The 14,852-nt window shown below is 33.0% G+C and overlaps 1 protein-coding gene and 1 long non-coding RNA gene across 2 annotated transcripts; both read left to right on the top strand.

Annotated features, from left to right (window-relative positions):
* The first annotated feature begins 8,606 nt into the window (after positions 1–8,606).
* LOC124885142 lies at positions 8,607–12,330 on the top strand. Its single transcript, XR_001674206.2, has 2 exons — positions 8,607–10,013; positions 12,156–12,330. It is a non-coding gene; the product is annotated as an uncharacterized LOC124885142 (long non-coding RNA).
* A 301-nt stretch (positions 12,331–12,631) lies between these two features.
* On the top strand, positions 12,632–13,469 carry LOC107870607. Its single transcript, XM_016717187.2, has 3 exons — positions 12,632–13,133; positions 13,229–13,289; positions 13,406–13,469. The coding sequence occupies exons 1-3, from the start codon at positions 12,835–12,837 to the stop codon at positions 13,433–13,435; spliced, it is 390 nt and encodes a 129-aa protein (XP_016572673.1). The 5' UTR covers positions 12,632–12,834; the 3' UTR covers positions 13,436–13,469.
* Positions 13,470–14,852: the final 1,383 nt, after the last annotated feature.

The following is a 14,852-nucleotide window of genomic DNA, read 5'->3' as shown; positions in this document are numbered from 1 at the left end:
GATGAATGTGGGTGATTTATATGATGTTCTTGATTGAGTAACATATATGAGTTTGCCATGTATTGAGTCAATTCTTGAGGTTAGGATGTTTTGGAGTAGTGTTCATGATCTTTCAATTGTGTAAATAACATGCTTTGTGTAGAAACTTGTATTTCGTGTAGTCATTGTAGTACTAGCTTGAGTGTCTTGCATTTAATAGAAGTGTAACATCACCTATGATTTTTATGCATAGAGTAAAGTGTTGTTCAAGGATGAATAAGAATTTAAGTGTGGGGTGAAAAGTGTGGGGTGATGATCTGAGGTGATTTTATACACTTTTGTATCATTATTCTAACTTATTTTGCCTTATTTTAAGTGCAATTCGTGTGGTTAACGTGTTCATATTGATATAAATAAGTGTTTAAGTGTCCAAGTGTGCATTTACAATGTCCACGATATTTTTCAAACAAGTTTGTGTTTGATTGAGTCATTTATAGTTCAAACTGGAAAACTACTTTTACTAGTTTGAGTTAGTTGTTTGTCTAGTTGATTTTAGTGGATTCTTATTTGTTTAATTTGTTTCAAATATTTTAATGGTGTAATTTTATGTGGAATACCTTGTTTGTAATGTGCAAAATTTAATTTGATTAAGTCAAGAGTCAGAATAATAAGTGAAAGATCATTGTGAATTTGCCTTATCCAAGTTCTTGTTTTAATTTGTTGTTGAGAATATAGTGTTGTTTTGATCTTTAATTTGTGCTGTATGATATTTTTAGGAGGCTTTTTGAATTAAATATAGTTATATGTTGATGATTTAAAATCTAAAAATTTGTTAAAAATACACTATAAAAGACATGAGCAAAGAATGGATGGTTATATACTTAACCAGAATTTTCAATGCTAATTCCAGTAGAGCTACGCTAACTTGACGCGTCGCGTCACTGTAATGTGCAATGCCAATTTACAATTCTGCCGACACAAGATTGAAAGATTGATCAATTTTGAATATAACAAGGAGTACAGTTGGCAAGCATTTCCTGTATTAAATGACTTTGGATGGCAAATTGATAAAAATGCAGGTCAAAGTGGGAATCTTATTTTTTGGGGATCCGTGCAGCTTTTAAAATCCTAATAGGATTTGTACTATTTGAATATAAAGGGCATGGAGCTGGTCACGTGAGAGGAGAACATAATTAATATTTGGTCAACACCTAGTACGGTGGACAAGGACACGAACAGCATAGAAAATTCGGTGGACACTCTGCAGAAAAATTGTGGAGGCGGCAACACGGTTAATTATGTTTTAATTATTTTATTTAGTCTTTAATTTTCATATCATTTAATTATTTGGATCGTGATTATAAAAATTAGTGGCTAAAAATCCTTCTTCAGGAGTTAAAGTCAAGAACATGATTACTATTATTTTGAATTAATTTTGATTAATTTTGCTTATGATTGTTAGTTGTTTATTTATTCTTGTTTTAATTATTTTAAGGATTCGTGATCCTTAGAATATATATATTGTCAACCTTTTGATCTCGCGAGAGGGAATAAGGAGATAGAACATAGGAATAAATAAAGTTTGGATTTTTATTCTTTTATAAAATAAAGAATTAAACTTAGCGTCTAGGACATGAATGTACTTAGATGCCTTACTTGATTCATACGTAGGATGATAGCTTTAATTCAATTAATTGATAATCCCCGCTCAACCATGTAGTTGTAATGTCTATATTAGGTAAAAGATTATAGGTTGGAAAACAATAATCATGCAATTAACTCTACGAATCAACAACCACGATAAGCAAGTTGACCAATGAATTTCAAAAACATAGTATGATTGTTTGAAGTGCTTTAACACTGGGCTTTACTCCATTGATTGTTCCAAGAATTTATTTATACGCATTATTTATTTTATTTTTAATTTACAAAATTACAAACGCTCTTATTATTTATTTTTTCTCAATTAGTTAGACTAAAATTAGATAGGCGGCGAACGCAAGTCCCTGAAAAATCTATACTTGGGCTTCCTTAAAGCCACTATATTACTTGATAAGACCACGTACACTTGCGTGTGCGCTTGAGAGCTGTCAATACCCAATATCTTCTACTCTTCGGCAGACATAGCTGGCTAGGAAACCACTGACTGAGCAACTACCGATTGAGCAATCACTGATGCAGGAGAACCTTAACTCTGGGAGCCGCAACTACAGGTTGCGCCCCTGCCTCAGTACCACTATGATCTATGAACCATCAGACGATGCACAACAAACTAACCCTAAAATCTGAACTAAATTATCTTTGAGCATCGAAAAAGAAATAAACCCTGGTGGAGCCTAGGTTGGTCCTTGGCCCATTGTTGGTTGAGGCAGAAGAGTCTCTGGCTTAGGAGCGGGAATAGGGTCTGGTGGAGGACCCCTATCCTAGACCCTAGATGGGACACATCTCATGGCTTTTCATAACCTCTGGGTCGCCCACAAATAGGAGTAGAATCCTTAGGCTCAATCTCGGGACCCTCGTCTCGTGTAGCGGTAGCACTTGTCCCGATCATCTGCAAAAATAGTGAAATCAAAGGAATATTCTATAAACAAACTCAGACTCTTAGCACGATATGAGTAAAAGAAATGAAGAACTCCTAAGAATGTCCCATAGCCTCCCAAAGATAGGAATTGGATATCATCCTTTCGATTTGCAGGACTATGAGACACTTTCTCTTGTACCAGCTATTGACACCTAATTTTTGCCCTGCACGACTAAATTTAATCCTGACTTTCTTCATTTTTTAATAAATCAAAATAATTATTTCATCCAAATAAAAAAAAACTTAAAATATTTTTTGTACGTGATTTTGTCATTTTAAGTAGCGATTATATACTATCATGTTCAGTTATACGAGATTATATAATTTGTTACTTAAATATTTATTTTACAAAATATCAGATTTAATTAAGGCTTATCTTGAAAATAAATTCAAATGATTAAAATCTTAAATTTAAATATAATTTATTCTCAAAAATAATTTATTTGGATAAATATTATAGACACGTAATTTTGTCCCCCTCAGAAGTTCGATTTTATTCATTTTTTTACCTTATCATATCATGTACCCTCACAAAATACAAAAAAATAAAATAAATAAATAACCAAATCCCTAACAAAACCTATCCTAACTAATTCTATCTTATCCTAACAACCTACTGAATCAAAATAAACCACCTCCCTACACCTACCTAACCCTACCCCACGTCATACCCCCTTCCCCTTCCTTTTTTTTTTCTTGTCCAAAAAAAAGGACCAGGAAGGGGAAAATACAATATATACACACAAAAACCAAAAAGAGCAGATAGAGATCATATAAAAAAAAAGAGAAAAAAGCTTCTCTGTTACTCTCTCTCTCAAAGCCTCTCCCGACGTCTCCCCCATCGGCGACAACAGCGCCGCCGTCGGCGCCGCTCCAACTCTCTCTCTCTCCCCCATCGGCGACAATAGCGCCACCGTCGGCGCCGCCAAACTCTTTCTCTCTCTCTCTCTCTCTAGACTCTCACTCTCTCTCTCTCAAAAACCTCTCCCGATGCCTCCCCCATCGGCGACAATAGTGCTCCAACTCTCTCTCTCTCCCTCCCCCACCGACGACACCATCAACGAACCTAATCGACAAAACCGTTGTCAAACCACCGCCAGCTTTCTCCATTCTTCCCTCCAGCGCTGTCAGCCGTCGCTGCTCCAGCTGAGGCGCATCGACCACCGGACGACCAGCCCTCCGCCGGCGAAACAGTAAAACTAGCTATCATCGGCAACAAAACAGGAAAATGGCAAGAAACCAGGATCCCTTTTGAACTTTTTCGACGACACCTACGCCGGAATCAGTTTTCCCGTCGTCAATTCGGTCAAGTCAGTCTCATAATCGCGGAAATCTCATGATTTTCCTTTGATTTTAGGGACATCTTGATCGGAAAACACAAAATTTTGGGGCTTCGGGTTTTTCTTCTTGGTTTGAATTCTGTTCGGATGGCGATGTCGGGACACTGATTTGGAGATTCGTGATTGAGGTTCTCCGTTCGAGTATTTTGGTCTTCAGATTTCTTTATTATCGAAAGGATCAGTTTCATTGAGTTCCATTTCTTCTACCGATCTTTACTTTATTGATGTTGTGGGTGTGGATGATTTATTGGTTGTGTGTTTGGTTTGAATCTTCGTTGTTTGTGTTGTGTTTGATGTTGGTTTCGGATTATGAAATGTGATTGGAAAATCAAAGTATGCACTAATCATGTAGCTTAAAGGGAATTCGGGGTGCGAGTTAAAGAAAAATTGTTAAATTGAATTAGGATTAATTTTGATTTGTTGTTGTTTTGATTCGTCGTTATTGTTACTTTCACGTCTAATTATCAAATTCGTGATAGTATCATGTCGTCGAGCGGGTAGGCAAGTTTAGGATTGGTGTAGTGTTGGAATGATTGGAATATTTGTTGTATGTCTTGTTTATCATATTTGGAAATTGTATTTATTTAACCGGGGAATGCCCCAAGTTAATTTGTATTTACTCACCGGGGAATGCCTCGAAGAATTTTGTACGCTAAGGATGTTCGTGATCAAGGCCCGAAGCATCGGGTAAAGCATGGTTTAGGACTAGTGTAGGTTATTTCAGTATTTTTATTTCGGGTTGTAATAATTGGACTGGACTTTACATTTTGTTTTGTTTTGTTATTGTTTGATTATTTTGCGTGCTTTTGTGTGGTTTGTACATTTCGTAATGCCAAAATAGTTGATAGACTCTACCCAAGCGACCGTGGTTGAACCACGGGATCGAGGGCTGCCTAACACCTTCCCCTCGGTCAATAGAATTCCTTAGCCGGAATCTCTGTTCGCAAATTAGTTTAAGAGTCAAATGGTTTCGAAAAGGATTTTCCAAAGGTGACTTGGCACACCGAATTATGCCAAGTGGCGACTCTGAATAAAAAATTCAAATAATCTTTTTTCGAAATAAATTTTCATTTCTTGTCACTTAAATAATAAAGCCCTTTCGAACTTTAAAATGAATTTTTTTGAGTACGTAAAAGGGGGTGTGACAAATATGCATTCATTTTATTAAATCAAGATAAAAAAAAAGTATTAAATTAATTTAGCCAATCTATTAGATTTGACCATAATTGAAAATTGATCATAATTGCAATGCAATTCGTCAATTAATTTTTAATTTGATCAAAAGAAATAAATATGACTAAATTTTAAATTCCAATTGGAGTTATATTTTAAATAACCCCAAAATTCTCAAGAACTCTCATTACTTTTACCCAATTCCCACCAAAAAATAAATTCAAATTGTACTATTCCCCCCAACTTTGTCCTTTTTCAATTTTAAAATTCAAATATTGTACTACATTGTACAATTTCATCCACATTATCTTCCACCTCACCTTATCTTTAATTTTTACATTTCAAAAACCTCCCTAAATGCTTTTTCTCCCACATTGGTAGATGACAAGAAATAAATCTCTATCCTTTTCTATAAATATTTTTCTCCAACATTGGTGTAAAAAGGAAAAAAATACCACATTCTCTCCTATAAATACCACCACTACTTTGATAGAGAGAGGAGGAGAGAAGGAAGAAAAAAAACTCTAGAAAGGTGAAAAAAATCCTTTTGAGCAAAAATAGTTATTTTTATTTAGTAAAATTTTTTTGTTTCATAAAGTTGATCGGCTAATCAAAATTTTTGAGTTGCCGGCGACGTTTTTCGGTGGTGGTTGATTCCAACAAAGCTCGTAGTCTCGTTTTGCTGCCCCCCAAAAGGTAAACACACCTTTTTTTTTTAATTATTATTTTAGTTTTTATTATCGTTTTTATCTTCATCTTTTTTCTTCTTTGTAGTTTGTAGATATAATTTTATTTGTTGGGATTGTATGTTGTAGATGGCCTTGAAGGCCCTAGGACGTTGTGGTGTCGATATTCTAATTATTTTCATGTTCATGATATAAAAATGAGCTAGCAATAGTTGTATGTGTCTTTTTTGACTTCATTCTTTGATTATTTTGGATAAAATTTCAATCTTTGCTTAAAAGATGTATTTATGCCTTTTTTTTTAAACTCATTGTTGTTGGATACATTTGTTTTTAGTATGTAAAGTTATTTTCTTTATGTTTAGAAGAATAGTTAATGTTGAATGTTTTGCCTTTTCACCTTATTCTTTGATTATTTGAATAAAGTTTAGATCTTTACTTGAAAAACGATACCCATGTCTTGTTTAAACTTATTGTTGGTAGATATATTTGTTTTTAGCATGTAAAGTTATTTCCTTTATGTTGAAAAGAATAGATAATATTGATTGTTTCTCTTTTATTACTTTATTCTTTGATTATTTTGGATAAAGTTTAGATATTTACTTGAAAAATAATACCCATGTCTTGTTTAAACTTATTGTTGGTAGATATATTTTTTTTAGCATGTAAAGTTGTTTATTTTATGTTGGAAGAATAGTTATTATTATTTATTGCGCCTTAATAAAAATAGTAATTAGTTAAGTCAAGAATTTGTCATTTGCTATCTAATTGTTTTAATGGATTTCAAAATCCTCATATAAGATATGAAGTGCTAGCTTTATTTTTCATCTAAGATGTTTATTCTTATTTGTTCGCATGTTGTCTTTTCAAAATGATAAGAAAGTTTGAATTTTTGCGGCTAAATAAAATTATTTGGATATTTTTGACTCATGCATAGTATGATTGTGAAACTTTTGCTTTGCATTTTTTATTTGTTGACTCTCATTCTTGTGCAAGTGTGCTTATTCTTGTCATTCAAAAATTGGTTCTTGATAGTTTCTTTTACTTTGAAATATGTCACTTTTATGCCTTGAACATATATTAATTTCTTTATCTTTTCTTTGCATGCAAAAAAAATATATCTCGAGTCTAAATGGACTTCTCTCCTCCTACATTTCATAATGGGTAAATAAGGCTCACCCCTTCGAGTCAAGTTTGAAATTTAAACCCAAGGTCCATTACATGGCGTGCGGGTGCTAGAAGATAGACAAAGAAGGAAAATGGGTCAAAACCCATTGATGAGGTCACTAAAAGACTTGAAAAGTCTCAATTTTTATTATTGTCTTATTTTTATTTATTCATTTAGTCATTTATTTGTTCATTCATTTCGGCCTCGAAGCCAAAGTTGTATTTAATACAGGTGGATCAAGACTCGAGCCAAAGGCTCGAAAAATAGTTTAGGACAGGTGAAACGGATTGAAAGCCCAACTAGACTAGGACAGGTCTCGTTGATTTGGGCCTAATGGCCTAAATCCTTTACTTTCTCCTCCCTTCCCCTTTTATGTGTTTATTTGTTTATTAGTTTTGTTTAGACTTAGTTAAAATCCCTACTAAGTTGCCTAAATCTATTTTGCACAAGTCTTTTTTTTTTTTTTTGAAAAAAATCAAATCACTATTTCAACAAATTAATCTTTTCAAAGTTAATCAAAAGACGATTTTCAAACAGTCTGGATAACCGCAAGTTAGCGGATTTTTAGGTGCCTAACACCTTCCTAAAATGTTAATAGGAACCACTTATCTAGAATCTCTAACTTAAAATGATTTTCCTGTTTTGAATCGTTTGAAGTAACTTTTATAAAGGTTTCTTAATTCCTTTTCAAAAATTAAGTGGCGACTCTCTTCAAAAGTCAAAATTTCCGCAAAACACCTGCAATACTAGTGTAGCCTAGGCTATGAGACCAATTTTTCATAACCCGATTTATGAGTCATGATGGCACCTACTCTATCCTATCATGTAGTTAAGCCAAATCGTAACATGTAGTTAAACACAATGGGTTAACTTGGTGGAAATGCACCAAAGGGCCCAATAGGCAACCCAACATAATAAATAAATAAGGCTATAGAAATAGTTTAAAGGTAGTCATTACATAAATACCATCGAACGACTAGGTAGAGCCAGTACAAGAGCATTGAGAAATAGAAATACAAACCAAGTAACTAGAATAATCAATACATTGGTCTCGAAATAAAAGACTGATACAGAAAGATAGAAGAAAATAGGCGACTCAAACTCCAAGAGCTCACCCTATCTCCAAATATCAACATCGCCCAAACAAAAATCAACGACACAAATAACTCAACACTTATAAGCTATCCATCATTAGCAACTATTACTTATATATCAATAAATCATCCTTTATCAACTAAACATCACTTATGAAATAATCATTATATATCATCTAACCAATATTTATCAACTAATTAATATTTATTAACTAATCAATATTTATCACTAGCATCTATATATGCCATACCATTTTAGAATCATTTCATCATCTTAATACTTAACTAGAATCATTATTGTAAATCTCATGCGCCAATATCATCATATCATAATAAGTATATCATCATAGTATAATACGTATAGTCGGACTGGAACTAGTATGGATAATCAACCATATCCTCATAATACACTACTAGAAATTGAGGCTATGGCAACAAAATTTTTAGCGACGGTTCATAAACTGTTGCCATAGACCGTCTATAGCGACAATTAAAATCGTTGCCAAAAAATATAATTCTAATGCCACAATTTTGTAACACAACCATTGTCATAGATTTATAACCATTGCAATAGGTGTCCATATTACAAAACTTTAACACCCATTTTCATAAAATAATCTATGTCAACACCTACTTTTCAATTGCAACAGTTCTTAAAATTTCCCCCCCACAAATTTTCATATCCCGCGAAAATAATATTTTTCCTCCACTAATTTTCAATACCCATGAAACAAAAAAGTAGACCCCCTCCAATACCCAGAACTCGCGAGAACCCAAAATAGAACCCTAATTTCTTTGCTACTTCTATTGTGGAAAACTAAAAATTGGAGACTTCTGCAAATCATCATCGAAAATAAATTAAAGAAGAGTAAAGGGGTGGCATATGCCGACATACATCCGATGTTTATGACTCAATTCTATATACCCATTTCCCCAAATTCTCTCCTTTGTTGATTCCCAATCAACCCCAACAAGTTTAATCTTTCATGGGGTTCTTCTATTTTTAGTTTCTCTATGATTTTTACTCAAAGATTTGATCATTTTCGTAGCGATAAATGTAGAGATTTATGTAGTGTTTCTTGATTTGTAGGTTGTTATTATATATCTAGCTTAAATCTTTATGTGTTTACTTTCATCCATAAACTATCCATAAAAATTGGTGACTTCTTGGCAACAAAAAGTTGTTGTTGAAGATGAATAGCTGAATCTAAGATAAATCTTTGTGAATTCTTTCAATTTTTGGGGTTTCTTTGGTATTTTTGAGAAGATTAAGCATGGTTGTTGAAGAATAATTTTGGAAATTCTTTTATATTTTGGGGTTTCTCTGAATTTTTGATATTTGGGGCCCAAATTCTAGGGTTTTTCTTCAATCCGAGATATTTTAATTGAAGAAACAAGTTTTAAGGTTAGTATATTTGATTTCTAATCACACTGATGTTGAATTTCTATTATATGAACTTTTAAATTGGATTTTCTTGTTTCTAGTAACATGAGACTCAATTTTTTGTTGGGTGTTTGATTTTTATTATTTTTTTTGACCTGGATGTTCGATTTTCTATTGGATGAGTGTTCGATGTACTGATTTTTATTAATTTTTTTTGACGTTGATGTTCAATTTTCTATTGGATGAGTGTTGGATGTTTTGCGAGCGTACATGTTTTTTGTTGGGTATAATCTATGACTAAAATCCTGATTTATTTCAATTAAGCTAGAATAACATTTAATTAACCTTATCAATTGTGATTTAGTTTTGCTCTTTTTCTGATGGACCTTCATTTTGGTCATTTTCTTCTATTCAATTACAGATGATTTCTACGAGAAAGTCCTTATCCGTTGCGTTGATCTACTCATTGTGATGTCGATGGACATACAAAGAGAAAGTCTTGCTAACTATTTAACTACTTGGTAAAGCTAAGTATTGCAATTTCCATCACAAAACAAAACAGTAGTTGATTTTTTTTGGGAGATGCCAAACACAAGTTGCTCTTTTGTTGGGTATGTAGTTCTTGCTTCTCATTTATTTTCCTGACCTGGTGCTGGTGCTAGTTCTAACTCTAGGTGTTCAAGCAGAGGATGCATTTTAAGAATGTCTTGTGATGTTTGGACTCAATATCAGTTAATAACTTTAGCAATGGATGTGCATTATATTTTCTGATCTGTTGGCATGCATTACTAATGCATAGTTTTATAAATCTGGAGTTCATTGGGCATCTAGGATATAACTCCTGGGATCTAGAATCAGATCCAAGTTGAGGAAACATGAGTTACGTTTTATATTGGTCTTGTTTGTCTATGCATACATAACGTATCTCTTATCTGAAATATTGTATGACTATGAAGGTTCCAAATCCATTTGTTCTTCATCATTTAACTGTATGAGGAAGGATATGTAGTCATGCATAAATTCAAGGACTGATACCTATACGTACAACACTATTACCAACAATAATATACCCATTGTAATCCCACAAGTGGGGTCTAAGAAGGGTATAGTTTGTACGAAAACTTTACCCTACCTAGGAAAGGTAGAAGGGTTATTTCTGATAGACCCTCGCCTCGTGTAAAGCATATCAAATAAGGTATAGAAAAAAAATAATACGATAACCAAAGAAAAGTAAACAATAGATAATTCATTCCTGAAGGACAACAGGTGCTTAGGAAGTTTAGCTTCTAGATGAAAACGAGTCCTCATGAGTCATGACTGCTACATGTCTTAATGTGTATTATTTCATAATAACACCAATAACCTAGGATTACATATGGTTTCCAGTTTCCACTTCCTTCTGTTACCTTGCTAGCTCACTCTACAAACGGATACTTAACTTGCACTAGTTGACTTCTTGACAACTACATGAAATTTGCTGCTTGGCCTCGAAAATTATGGTGTTACGTTTCTGCAATCTATTGGATTCCAAAGTAGTGGTTTGTTCTCTTTTGCATGGTTATTTTAATATTTAAAAACCTAGTTAGATGATTATGTATGACCCAACATATGGAAAATGTCCCTGTCTGAATTTTAAATTATTAGTTTTTAATTATTTATTTTATTTTTGTGAAGTTTCATGCTTTATTACAACTATGTTTACTATTCTTTTTCTTGATTTCTATGTATCAGCAGCTCCCATTCAAATGTATGTTTTGGTAGTAATTATAAGTTGTATTATTGTTAATTCGGTATTCACGCTCCGCGTTCTGTGAGTTAATTGATTGAAGTAGATTATTAAAATGGTTTTTGGAAAGTCAGAAAGAAACTACTCACTAGGCATAACTAGGGTTGTCATATGTGTATATTGGCCTATGTTTGACTCTATAGAAGAGCAACAATAACAACACTGATTTTCTGATTTTCTAAACTCATGCAATCTCAGTCGATTTTGAAACTGCAAAACATCCAGATCAGTGGACACACCACTTAAATTGAAAGGCAAAATAATCTCATTCTGGTGTGATGCAATGATTATTATATTCAATAGTATAATGTTGATGGCAATGTAAAGGGAAGTCCTGCTAAGTTTACTGAACCTTTCAACTGATTGGTAAAGGATAATGCCGTTGCAAAACAGTGTAGTTATATATATGTGCATTAACAATTCCCTTTTTTATGTACTTAAGAGTTTTATATCCCCTCTAGGACATCCGATGAATTTGAAACATACAAAAGAAAATTAGCACATGGCTTCCGTAGAAGGATGACTATACACATATCATGAAATTGTAAGAAGTTTGTGTTGCATTAGGCATTAAACTTGGCTATTCGCATTTCATAATATTTTAAGTTTCCTGCTAGAAGATAAATTGCTATATTTGGTCTTTAGATAGGCTTGGTGGTAGTTTGATGCACCATATCTATTTCTCTATTTATACTTGTATTAGTAGCATTATTTTCGTAGTTTTTGCATTTCGATTATCGTGTTATTTTAATATCGTCCAGTTCTTTGTTTTCTTGATGCTATGTTATTTTAATATTGTCCAGTTCTTTATTTTCTTGATGCTATATAATGGCTTTTTCCTATTATTTGTTATATCCTCTTTACTTTTGTATTTGATTTTGACTTGACTGATTTATGTTACATGCTACCTTAATAAGAAACATAGTCTTCTTGATGGTCTTATGATCATTTACCCCATTGTTTGTAGGCATTGTCAGTTTGTCCAATTTTGAGCTGAAGAAGAAATTGACAAGGAGGAAATCTGTAGCTAGATATTTTTGTGATATAGTCTATTTTTTTATTTAGATTTCTCTTATCTTGATGCATTATTTGATCCTATTGTATTTTGGATGTATTAATAAAAGGTCACCTTGATTTTTTCATTGATTCTTATTCATTTGCTCATTCTTTTATTATTTTAGGTCAATATGCCAATTGTGTATCTCAAATAAGTTTCATATGCTGCATCTAGTTGCAGATTCCAGCAACATGACTTTGAACTACTTTGTACTTACCTAAGTCACTCTATACTCTATGTGTACTCTGATTCTGGTATAAAATTTAGGACTTATAATTCAGTAGAGTAATATATTTTCATTATAGTATCTTGTTTCTAAAGAGATGTAAATTTTGACTTCATTGAATATGTATGAATCTTTTCTTTATTTTTGGTCACATATTGCTAAAGAGATCTAAATAATGACTTCAAATTTTAGTTTTCCATCTACTTGTATGTTAATAGGATTTTAATGTATAATGATGATAGAAGTTGGATGAACCACCATAGATAGTTAGATGAATATGAACAAGGAGTTAAATATTTTCTTAATAAGGCCTTTGAACGAGCTTCTAAAGAAAATGAAATATTATGCCCTTGTAAAAAGTGCATGAACCGCTATTGGCATTATAGAGAAGTCGTGGAAGATCACATATATGATGAAGGGTTTGTTGATGGTTACACCAAATGGATTTTTCATGAAGAAGGAATTTCCTCGATAAATACACCTTACTCAATCAACAATGATAAATGTTCTAATTTGCATAATGATATTGATGGATTGCTTTATGATACATTTATAAATGTTGATGATAATTTAGGGGATGAAGGAGCGGGAGAGGGATTACTCGACGATGCAAAGAAAATTTTTAAACTATTAGAGGAAGGGAAGAAACAATTATATCAGGGGTGTGAAAATTTCTCTAAACTGAGTTTCACCATTCGGTTGTTCTTATTTAAATCCTTGAATGGATTGAGTAATTTAGACTTTTCTGACTTGCTAGATCTGTTGAAGGAGGCATTTCTCTTGCTCAGCTGCCAGAGTCTTTCAACAAAGCTAGAAAGGTGATAAGAGATTTGGGTCTTCATTATGAAAAAATACATGCTTGCCCTAATGATTGCATGTTGTTTTGGAAGGAAAATGATAACATAAATAATTGCGCTGTTTGTGGGTCTTCTAGATGGAAAAGTGTTGGTCATGCCTCAGCTAATGCAAGTTCAAAAATTCTTACAAAAGTTTTAAGGTACTTTCCTGTAAAGCCTTGACTTCAAAAGTTATTCATGTCTCCTGAAATAGCTGCTGCAATGAGATGGCATGCTAATTGAAAAGATTATTACATCAAGTTTCTTATAACCAGGAAAAGAAAAAATAAGTTGCTGGTGTTGTTTCAAGGAAAGACATCTTTGTGGCCATACGATCAAGAAAATCGAATCAAATCTACAAGGAATCATATGGTGATATAATTTGCAAAATGGTATGGAATTTCCTAATTAATTTTTGTTGAGATAATTTATTCGCTTTTAATTATTGACTCAGTTATAATTAATTAAATTCTTTCTCCTATCTTATTTAAAGGCTGAAATGGAGAAAATACAAACTCAAGAAAGAGAAGATGATACTGAGTCAGTTGATGTCTTTACATCAGTCATGGGACCTGAGCATCCAGGATTTATAAGATTGTATGTACGTGGAGTTACCAAGACAACATTGAAAGAGAAAGTAGGATATCCTGCATCCTCTAATGATCTGCTACTATAAAAATGGAGGAAATAGAAGAGAGAATGAAACAAAGAATTCTAGAAAAATTTGAGGAACAAAAGGATACAATGCAACAACAAATTGGAATTAACATCATCGCAAAACTTCAATACTTTAACCCTGATCTACAACATGACCTCGACCTGCTAGCATTTTATGCTCGTTCTTGTACATTAGGAGAAACTAAAGGTTAGTACTGGTACTACTACTTCTTTTTCTCCTGCTGTTGCTTTGTTACAACTGAAATTTTGCTTCTGCCGTCTGCTTCTAGTTTTTCTTGTTTCCTCCGAGCACCATGGTAGTCTGCTTCTGGAGTACTTTATTCCTTTGACAATTTTACTTGAGTGTTTTTGCCTTAGTTGATCTCTATTGATGTTTTAACTTTAGTAGACAAGTTTCCCATAATAACGACACTATAGTTTATATGTACTAGGGCTATTATAATAATCCCTTCTTCATTTTTGGATGTGATGATGCTAATGTACACTTCCCATTGGAACCATATGGATCTTTTTTACAGTATCCAATAGTGGAACCATATTTTTGAAAAAAAATTTAGGTTCTAGTATGATTTTATCATGTATTAACCATAGCAAAAAAGGGAAGTTGGAGTGATATGCTGAGTTGAAATGATTTTGGGATCTAGTTGGAATGATTTTTTTGATTACCTTAGGTTTTCACTTTCTCACCATGTTTCTCTGGTATATTGCTTACTGTATTTTACTGTAGCTTTTGCAACATGTGAGAATGCTGCGTGATTGGATTAGGCAGTTTATAACCCTCAAGAGTGAAAACTGCTTCCCCTAAGACCTATGGCCACTTAATAACCCTTTAAAGTCATATTTGGCTATTGCATTAGCATTTGTCTC

This window comes from Capsicum annuum, chromosome 5 (assembly GCF_002878395.1).
Source record: "Capsicum annuum cultivar UCD-10X-F1 chromosome 5, UCD10Xv1.1, whole genome shotgun sequence".
Taxonomy (NCBI): Eukaryota; Viridiplantae; Streptophyta; class Magnoliopsida; order Solanales; family Solanaceae; genus Capsicum; species Capsicum annuum.
This window is presented reverse-complemented; position numbering and strand designations above follow the sequence as displayed.

Coding starts and splice junctions, on each gene's coding strand:
- LOC107870607 (XM_016717187.2), top strand. CDS start 12,835: ATGAACCGCTATTGGCATTATAGAGAAGTCGTGGAAGATCACATATAT. Junction 13,134..13,228: donor AAGAAACAATTATATCAGGG/GTGTGAAAATTT, acceptor CTGACTTGCTAG/ATCTGTTGAAGGAGGCATTT. Junction 13,290..13,405: donor CTTTCAACAAAGCTAGAAAG/GTGATAAGAGAT, acceptor TGGGTCTTCTAG/ATGGAAAAGTGTTGGTCATG.